The sequence below is a fragment of the Ursus maritimus genome, unplaced genomic scaffold (genome assembly GCF_017311325.1).
Source record: "Ursus maritimus isolate PB19 unplaced genomic scaffold, ASM1731132v1 scaffold_13, whole genome shotgun sequence".
Classification (NCBI taxonomy): domain Eukaryota; kingdom Metazoa; phylum Chordata; class Mammalia; order Carnivora; family Ursidae; genus Ursus; species Ursus maritimus.
In genome coordinates, this window is record NW_024423675.1 from 2827387 (window position 1) to 2837607 (window position 10221).

Genomic DNA, 10221 nt, shown 5'->3' on the forward strand with positions numbered 1-10221 from the left:
ATTTGGGGTTGAATGTTTGTTGTGCATTTAAATACAATCCCTATTTTACGCTCAGTGTCCTTATCATACTTCAGGGGTTTTTTTTTTAGAAAAATAGGCATATTTCCTGTTTAGACTTTATAAGAGGGAAGTAACATGTTCCTCTCTCAAGGTTCTGTTCTTTGAGACATCTTTCTATGAAGTCCTTAACTTTCATTCTCTGTCAGCTCTGCCCAGATGGTGTAATTTCTTGGGAGGGCTAAAACCGAGCTGATCACTAAAGTAGCCACTAGCTCCATGTGGCTGTTTAAGTCAATTTAAATTAAATTAAGTTAAATTAAATTAAATTAAATTAAATTTTAATTAATAAAATAATTAATACTAAAACAAAATAATACTCATGTTATTTAATTATACTAGCCATATTTATGTGCTTGATAGCCACTTGAGGCTGGTGGCTACCATGTTGGTAAGTGCAGCTCTGTAACATTTCCAGAATCTCAGAAAGTTTTATTATGCAGTGCTGGTCTAAAGATTGGTCTGCCCTCCCCCGTCCCCTCCAAGAAGCAGATTCCCCTATAAGCTGGGCTTCCCACCTTACAGCGCTACTCTTACAGCCACCTGGAGCTCCAGGCCTCCCAACCATTCTCCCCTTCCAGCGATGGCTTTGGCTCCAACAGCTTCTCTTCCTCTCCATCAACCTTGGGATGTCAACATGCATGAGGACAGCCACCCCACACTCCGGTCGCACAAGTCCTCAATTCCTAGACTCAAATCCACTTGCTAACCACATCTCTATGGAGAACCTACTCTGCCCAGATGCGGTACTAGTCATGGGGAGGACATATAGTCACTGCCCTCACAGGGCTGATAACCCAGTGGGGGAGATAGACAATAAGCCAGTGGACAGATAAATAATGTAACTTTAGAAAGTGCAAAGTGCCATAAAAATGTAATCAACCAGGATAAGGAATAAGAGGGAGATGGGTTGGGGTGGAAGATGGTCAGGGAAGCCACCTGAGACCCAGAGGGGATGAGGGACAGAGCAAGTCATGAGATGATCTAAAGAACGTGCACTCTGAGAGAGGGAACAGCAAGTACAAATGTCCTGAGGTGAGTCTGGCTTGTGTGAGGAGAGCAAGGAGAAGGAAAGTAATAAGAAAGAAGGTGGGAGACAAGGCCAGGGACAAGATCATGAGACCCTCACGAGTATAATACTGAGAGGGGAAACCCATGAAATTCTGAGCAGGGGAGTCATAAGGACTTGTTTAGGACCTGAGAAGATACCCTGGCTGCTGTGTAGAGAAGACTGCAGAGGACACAGTAGACACCGGAGACCGTTAGGATTCTTGCTGAGAACATGGCGCCTAGATCAGGGCGATAGGGAAGGGAGGTGCAGAGAAATGATCAGATCTGAGGAAGGCCGAAAGGTCTTGCTGACGGATTGAGTATGGGGTATGAGGGAAANGAGGATGACGCTGGTTTATGACTTGAGCCCCTGGGTGAATGGTGGGGGCATTGCCTGAGATGGCAGGTGGCACATTTGTGGTGAAGGGGGTTCATCTCATTCTTAGCCGTCTTGATTTCGAGATGCCTGTAAGATATCCAGGGAGAAGGCGAAAACAGGGTGGGGGGCACTCAGAAGCAGGGGCAGTAGTAGTATTTTCACTTCCTTCAGCCTTGCAGGTCCCTAGGGTCACTGAGGGCTCGGCAGAGGAGCCCTTGACCTCTTCCCTCAAACACCCTCACCCCAGCTTCCTCAGCGTCTCCCTTTCCCAAGGCCCCTTCTCGTCAGCCTTCACACTGGATTCAAGTCTCTCCTCCCCTGAGCCCAAACTAAGCAGCGTGTCTCTCTAGACCGCACATCCTCCTCATGCAAAACGTATTGAAAAGCGGCAGCATTACAGGTATGGTAGTTATATTTGTCCTTAAATGTTTTCTTTAAAAAAGAAAAAAAAAGAAAGAAAAGTCCTCCGCTCCTAATAAATCCATAATGCTCGCAGACAGCTGTGTGCCTCGGGCTGCTGCCACCGCGTCGCTGGCAAGCGCTTCCTGCCCCGCTTGCGCCTGCCCCGAGCCCCGCAGGAGCGCCGGCTGAGCGTCGGCTGCCCTGCAACACGGAGGGCCGTGCCTCGGCTAGAAACCTGCTCTTTCAGGACCGGGCACTGGGCTGTCCTTCTAGCACCTGAGAGCTCATTCTCAATCTGCATTGCCGCCTCCCTGTCCTCAGCGCACCCCCTGAACGCTAATATCCCCCGGCCCTGTCCCAGCCGCCTCCTCTTCTCCCGCTGCACCCTCGGTGGCAGGCAGCCTACGGCTGTGGCTTCGGCTGTCATCAACATGTTGACGATTCCTAAATCTGTACCCCTGCTCTCGATCTTTCATCCAACTGCCTAACTGATGATCCCCCGATGGATATCCTATAGGCATTAAAACTCAACACACCTCTAGTTGGGTTTGGGACACAGTTTGAAGTGGTCTAGGCTGCAGGGTGAGTGGGCATTCAGTAAAAGGGGAAGGGAAGGAAGAGGCACGGGAGCGGACCGAGGGAGCGTGCGGGGCACGCAGGGACCAGGCGAGGCAGAGCCTTGAAGGTCATGTTAAGACTTCTGTCTTTATCCAAAGGTGATGGGGAAACACTGAAGGCGTTAAGCAGTTGGAGGAAGAAGCCATGATCAGAGTTGCTTTTAGACAAGCCTATTGGAAGGAAGTCCAATGTAACGTCTTCCTCCCAGGTAGCTGGAATATGGAACCCAGGTCGAGTTCCCTTGAAGCATGGTGGTCACTGTCAGGGTGCCTCCACGGAGCTTCCACTGTCACGGGCTCTGCCCCAAGCCCAGCTCCAGAAGTCAGGGGGTACCAGGTCACACCAACGGCGTGACAGGCCACATTCGACACCGCAGCAAAGACATCCCAGAAAGGCGGAGGAGGAGCTCAGCCTAAGGGATTAGCAGATCATAGACATTAAACTCTGAGTGCAGCAGTTGCCCTAGCCCTCTGCCTGGCGGGGAGCAAATCCCTGCTGGCCAGCAGTTTCCATATCCATTTAGAGGGGAGGATTAGGGAGCGGAAGTCCCAGAATTCCAGCCCCCCTGAAGGACAGAGGAGATTTGAAATGCCTGTGCCATTAATGAGGGCCCAGAACTGGGCTTTTGTTGTTTTGTTTTTTAAAGGAACCAGTTACTTGATAACTCAGGCCACTGATGTCCCCAGCCTTGGGCTATTTGTGTGAGTAGATGTCCTCAATCCGCCCTTCCAGTGCCCAGATGCCTTGGCCCGAAAACCCCAGACTCCAGGGGCCAGACCTGAGTCCCAGCCCAATGCGGGGCAGCCAGCACCTCCACGGAACCTCAGACCAGCCTTGGGCGGGGAGAGAGGAAAAACGTGCTCACTACACCTTTGAGAGGCAGGGCTAGTGCCCCCCGGGCTGAGGTTTATTTGGTAGCCATGACAGCAGGCATGACGACCATGCCTGTGTGAATCACCCTCTCTTTGTGCAGGCCCTGAGCTGTGGTTACCCCCTCATTCCGGTGGGCTAGGTCTCACGACCACCCCTTTTCAGTTGGAGAAATGAGGTTCGGAAAGATCGGGCCATGGCCAGGGGAGCCATAAAACCAGGCCCCCAACCTGGCTTCCCTGACTCCCTGGCCCCACCTCCTTCACCAGGCGTCTGGAGAGGGTGAGGCTCACTGGGCAGCAGGAAAGCAAAGCTGCCCCTGAGCCCAGTACCACGTGAGCCATGATGCTGACCAAGAGAAGGATAGCCAGGGGGGCTGCAGAGCGGGGAGGAAATATGGAAGCGGCCCCCAGGCTCTGGGACCAGGAGGAACCAGAGAATGTTATCTGGGGAGAGTACAGCCTCCGGAGACCAGAGCTAGGTTCATTTTCAGATCTCCAGGAGAAGGGCCTCTTTCATGGGGAAAGCAATCACGTGGTCAGGAGGCCAACCTAGGTAGCAGGCATGGAGGAGTGGACTAAAACTGGGATGTTGGGAGGCTGGGAGGCTGAAAGGCAGGGAGAAGAGAGCAAATCGAGTAGCTAGGAGAAAATGGGTTCAGGTGGCAGCAGTTCCATAAAGAGGGACCCAAAGGGTGGGACAACTGGAAGCAGTTCTGGAAAAAGCACCTACTGAGCAGAATAATTGTTTTGTGAGGTTGCCTTGGGCGGAGTGATACGGAAGGTATACAGGTTAGAAGAGATCCTAACAGTGTGTGCGTGTGTGAGAGAGAGAGAGACTGGGTGAGATCCTTTGTACGGTGGATGGTGTGTGTGCATGACCGTGTGAGGTAGGAGGGGAGGTCAGGGCTTCACAGAAAGGAAGCTGCCCTACGGAGATGACGTGCTCTAGAAGTCACATCATTTTGTTCCTGTTTATTCGTGTAGCTTAACTTGTGTGTGTCAATGACGGAAGTAATCTTTTAGTCAGATGCGTGGCTGAAATTTCTCACAGACATAGCTTTATGATTGTCTGAGCATGCACATGCCCTGGTGGATTTAGAAAGGCCTAGAACCATGTGCCCTGGTGTGACATGTTCTCCATCCTCTCTCCCAGCCTCTCTTCAGTAATTATTTTTTATTTGTTAAATGTGTAGGCTCATCTTTTCTTCCACTTTAACACCTCCTGGGATGGATTTCGAGAAACTGTCCTCAGCCCTCAAGGGTCAGATTCAGTCTGTCCCCAAGCTCATGCAGGTGTCTGGGAATGACTGTGGGTCTTCCGAGGAGTGACACAGGTGTGACAGCCCAGACTGCCGAGTAGGATCCCTGAGGATCCCTGAGGGGCTCGTGCTGAACCCCAGCACTGTTCTCAGAGAATAGACAAGTCCATGGCCAATACGCGCTCCGTAAAATAGGAATCCTATAAGATAGTCCAAAATGTGGGTTTTTTTTTGAGAAACTGCATAATTTATTTTCCTCTTCAAGATTCAGAATGTCTATTTGCATATAAAGGTTCTGGAAGCTGAGCTATAAAGACATCTGTTTAAATGATCTAAACCAGACTTTCCCAAGTTTCTTTGACCCCAAAACCCCCTTTTCTCACAACACCTATTCACATTTCAGTCTTAGAGCTCAGAGGAATTGCTGGGTCCCATGGCCCCTGAGGTTCCTTCCAATTCGACAGCCTGTGATTCTGCCAACAGAACCGGGACAAGACCTGCAGAGCAGTGCCTCCTTCCTGTCATCCTGGACAAGTTTCATCTGTTTGCTTTCGGCATGAGTGGCGTTAGGCCTGAGAGTAGGTACCTCGCCCAGAGCGGCGGTCTCCAAAGCCGGCGTATACCTGGGGTGCTTAAGATGGGCCACCGGGATGCAGAAAGTAGAGACTGTAACTCTTACTGATAGTTTTTATCTAAAAATAAGGAAGCAATCAATGTTTTACTTTAATATATATATGTATAATATACATATAATATAATATGTATAACATATATTACATATAATAGTATATGTATATAATTTAAAAGTAAATATATTGGAGGTACAATTTCAAAAAATTATCACCGATAGCAGTGCCTGATTAAAAATAAAAGCCAGTGACCTAGAAAATGTGCTCAATATATTAGTTTATATGCACAATCCCTGGTTCACAATGCGTAGTAGAATGGAGAACAGATGTGTAACATCTCACACGTGCTGTCTACATCTCGGCTGCTCGCTCTTTTCTTCATGCTGTGTCGACATCATGCTTTGTACATCGGTTCAAACAAGCTTACTAAGGAACTTCGATTTGTAAATGTCATGATTTTCAATGCAAATTCCGGGCCTAACCAGTATCTTGGAAAGATTTCCATTACATCCTGCAAGAGCAGTTCCTGTTGCCCACACATGTATTTCTGATAACCCAACCAATTTGATATACCTTTTTAAGATTGAAACAGTGCAATGAAACCCAATACCATGATAAAGCTGTTCCCAATCAAATAATTTAAAGAGGACAGCTCTCAGTTACATTTTTTTAATAGTTCAAACTAAATTCCTATCTACAGTCCCCCCGCCCCCCGCAAATTTCTTGAGTGCAATTACTCAGCAGGGCCCCGTGGTCCCTACAGGATGTCATCCTGAGGAACAAAGCAGCACAAGCCGAGAAGTACAAGATATTTTACCCATGAACACTTCAACCACCTGCTTTAAATCAAAATGCTTGGACAAAGCCCAGATGCCAGAACAAAATGCTCAACCCAGTCTGGCTTCGCTCTCTCGCGGCTTGTGACACTGGAGAACATTCGAGCTCCGAGAGAGACTGTTTTCCGTGAGGTGGTGGCCCCATCTACCTCTGGCTGGAAAATCGGCTCCAGCGGGACAGCGTGACCGCCAGCCCTCCTGCGAGCTGTCCCACAGGGCGCCGCTGCAGGTGACCTTCCTGCCCTCCCACCCACGCCTTTACCTTGGCTTGGCCATTTCCAGCTGCCCGGTCCATCTCCTCCTCTTGGGCTTTCTGCTCTCCGCAAAAGCCGTCAGGCAGAACAGGAACAAGATGAGTCTTGTGATATCAGGCATTCTGTGACCGTCTACGACGCCACCAGCCGCTCTCCAGGAACCTGCCGCGGGGCCGACCCCCCGGGCCGCACCACGGATTCAGTCTGCCGCTTTGGGACGGTGCTTCTCCAAGGCGCTGCAAGAGCATGACTGCCAGGCTGATTTTCCCAATTAGATATTTGATAGGGGTGCTCGTCCCACCCCACCTCCCACCGGCCCCCCCCCCAGGCGTGACACAAACACCAAGGCTTTGCCCTCTCTGCTGCTTAGTGATTGGCCGTTAGTCAGCAAGTTTGTCCTCCTGTGAAATTCTGCTTCCGCTGAGTCCCAGAACAGCTTTGCTAAAACTGTTACATTAAAAAAAAAAAAAAAAAAAAAAAATTAAACCTCTTGAACATGCCAGCTCTTTGCTGAGATCATTAATCCTTCCCTCTGGCTGCATAAAACCAGTCGGTCACATCCCCTAGGGAGACAGCTTGGATTCTGAGTGGATTTGCAGGGAAGACCTGATGGACAAGAAGAGTGCATGAATGTGCTGGGGAAATGCTGAGTAAACACACAAATGACCTGTTTTCACAGGGTTGCTTTATTTCTGTAAGAAAGCATATTTTGCCTATGGCCAGGGATGCTTGCTTTCCCCCCAAACACACATCGTTTTCTCAGTGAAAAGACATCAAAGCATAAACCCCTTTTGATTTTGAAGGAATGTATAAACCAAAGGAGAATTCATGATTATGTAAGCTGTTCTTATCATGAGAATTAGATTAATTTGGGTCTTTAATCCTAAAATATATAATTTCATCAAAAATTACACTTGATTCCTATCCTGGGATATGGAATTGTGAACATTTGAAGTGTAAAGATACATGTGGTTATATTTAATCTACTGAACAGAATAAAATGTTTAAAAACTACTTATTACTTGCCTGCTGTGTCCGAGATGGAGAGGAGTTTAGTGTGGTAGAGACGTAGGGAGATGAGGTTGGAGGGCAAGAGGAGTGATAACCAGAAGTCAACAGAATTGGGGTTTTAGTGTGTGAGAAAGAAATCCTTTAAGCAAAGTGGAATGACATGATGCAGTTTATTTTTTTTTTTTAAGGAATTCCTAACTGGATCAGTTGGATTGGAGAAGATATAATAACAAAGGAGGATGAAGTCCTGCCCTAATGGAAGGAAGGATGGAAGGAGAAGAGGAGGGAAGACAGAAGAATGAGATAGTCACGTTATTTCTGAAGTCGAATACATTTGCTGACTGAATAGAGTGGGAGTAAGAGAAGGCAACAGAGATATCTACGATTCTAGTTTGGAGGTGGGACTGATGGATGGTACCACCACTAACTGGTATCCGTTAGAGGTGGACAAGTTTGGTAGGGAGATGACATAGATTTTGACTTGTGGAATTTGAGGTATCATGGGACTTCCAGATGCCCAATAGGCAGCTGGAGAATAAGTAAGCCTGCAAGTCAGGAGAAAGGTCTGGACTGGAGAAAAAGATTTGGAGCCATCAATGTATGGTGGTAGTTTAACCACAGGAAAGGGTGAGATCTTCCAGGAAAATAGAAGTCCCAGTATAAGCATAGAATCCTCGGGAATCTATACTTTCTTTTTTTTTTAAGATTTTATTGGGGCGCCTGGGTGACTCAGTCGTTGAGCATCTGCCTTTGGCTCAGGGTGTGATCCCAGAGTCCTGGAATCAAGCCCCGCATCAGGCTCCTCCGCTGGGAGCCTGCTTCTTCCTCTCCCACTCCCCCAGCTTGTGTTCCCTCTCTCACTGGCTGTCTTTCTCTCTGTCAAATAAATAAATAAAAATTTTTTAAAAATGTATTTATTTTTTTAAAAAATTTTAAGTCTTTTTTTAGATTTTAAAGTAATCTCTATACCCCATGGGGGCTCGAACCTACAATCCCGAGATCAAGAGTTGCATGCCGTACTGATTGAGCCAGCCAGGTGCACTGGAATCTATACTTCTAATGGATGGATGGGAAGCCTGAACAAAAGCATAGAAGAACTAGCAAAGGTGCTGACTATGAAAACCAAAGGAGTTTCTGGGAGGGGTTAGTCAACAGTCCGTGTTGTGAAGAAGTGACGGCAGGAAACAGGCTAACTGGATCTGGCAACCAGAGCATTGTTCCTAACTTCAGCTAACTCTAGTTTCAGTTGAAAGATGTGGCAGGAAGCCAAATTACAGGAGTTAAATAGGAATTTGAGAGTGGTAATAATTCAGTATGGGGACTAATTCAGTAGTCCTCCAATCTGGCCAACGGTACTCTGCTGTAAATTCTCTCCTTCGCTCCCTCCCCCTCCCCCCCCAAATAAATAAATAAATCTTTAAAAAAAGAAAGAAATATTTGTTTTGTTGCATTCTGGACACATTAGGTCCTATCGATTTTTTCTTTAAATCTCTCTTATTTTCAGTAGTTCAATTATTGTGATTATGGTATGGAGAAAAGCTCAACTGGAGATAAGTGTAACTTTTTAAGTAATAGCTTTATTGAACTATCATTCACATACCATAAATTTACCCCTTTATTTTTAAAATTGTTTAAAAGATTTTATTTACTTGAGAGAAGAGAGAGTGAGAGAGAGAGAGAGAGCGAGAGCATGAGCCGGGGGTAGGAGAGGGAGAAGCAGACTTCCTACTGAGCTGGGAGCCCGACACAGGGCTCGATCCCAGGACCCTGAGAGTATGATGTGAGCCAAAGGCAGATGCTTAACTGACTGAGCCCCCCAGGCGCCCCAGATTGACCCCTTTAAACTGTGGTGTGTGGTATATTCAGTGTGTGCAACCATCACCGGTATCTAATTTTAGAACATCTTCATCTCCCACCAAAAAAGCCTCAAGGCCATTAGCAGTCACTCCCCCTTCCCTTCCTTTCCCTTCCCTTCAGCCCCTGTCAATCACCAGCCTGCTTTCTGTCTCTATGGATTTGCCTGATGTGGACGTTCCAGATACACGGACTCATACAGTGTGCAGCCTTGTGTGTCTGGCTTCACTCGACTTGTTTTGTTTTGTTTTGTTTTCTTTTTTTCTGGCATGATGTTTTCAAGATTCATCAATGTGGTAGTACGTATTATAATAGTTTTATAAATAAAACTTTTGATGTGCATTTCCCTGATGACTAATGATGTTCAAGCATCTTTCCACGTTTATTGGTCAGTTGTGTGTCTTCTTTGTACAAATATCTATTCAAACCCTTTGCTGTTTTTTTTTTTAAGATTTTATTTTTATTTATTTATTTATTTTTTTTTAATTTTATTTATTTATTCGACAGGATAGAGACAGCCAGCGAGAGAGGGAACACAAGCGGGGGGAGTGGGAGAGGAAGAAGCAGGCTCCCAGCGGAGGAGCCTGATGTGGGGCTCGATCCCGTAACGCCGGGATCACGCCCTGAGCCGAAGGCAGACGCTTAACCGCTGTGCCACCCAGGCGCCCCCAAACCCTTTGCTGTTTTTAAATCAGGTTATTTTTATGATTGAGTTATGCGTTCTAGATACAAGTCTCTTATCAGATATTTTATGTGCAAATATTTTCTCCCATCCAGTGCTGTCTTTTCACTTTATTAATGATGTTCTTTGAAACACAAAGGACTTGTTTTGATAAAGTATAATTTATCTAGTTTTTCCTTGGTTACTTGTGCTTTTGGTCTTATATCTAAGAAACCACTGCCTCACTTGTGGTCACGAAGATTTAGTATGCTTTCTTCTAACAATTTTATAGTTTTTGCTCTTCCCATTAAGGTCTTGGATCCATTTTGAGTTAAGTTT

At 46.7% G+C, this 10221-nt stretch overlaps 1 protein-coding gene across 1 annotated transcript in view; it reads right to left on the reverse strand.

Annotated features, from left to right (window-relative positions):
- The window catches only part of GABRR2 (gamma-aminobutyric acid type A receptor subunit rho2), a 39684-nt gene extending 33075 nt beyond the window's left edge, over positions 1-6609 (reverse strand). The window contains exon 1 of the mRNA XM_008687544.2: positions 6365-6609. Within this exon, the coding sequence (XP_008685766.1) occupies positions 6365-6477 (113 nt within the window). The 5' untranslated portion in view covers positions 6478-6609. The remainder of the gene's footprint in view (positions 1-6364) is intronic.
- Between the last annotated feature and the right edge of the window lie 3612 nt (positions 6610-10221).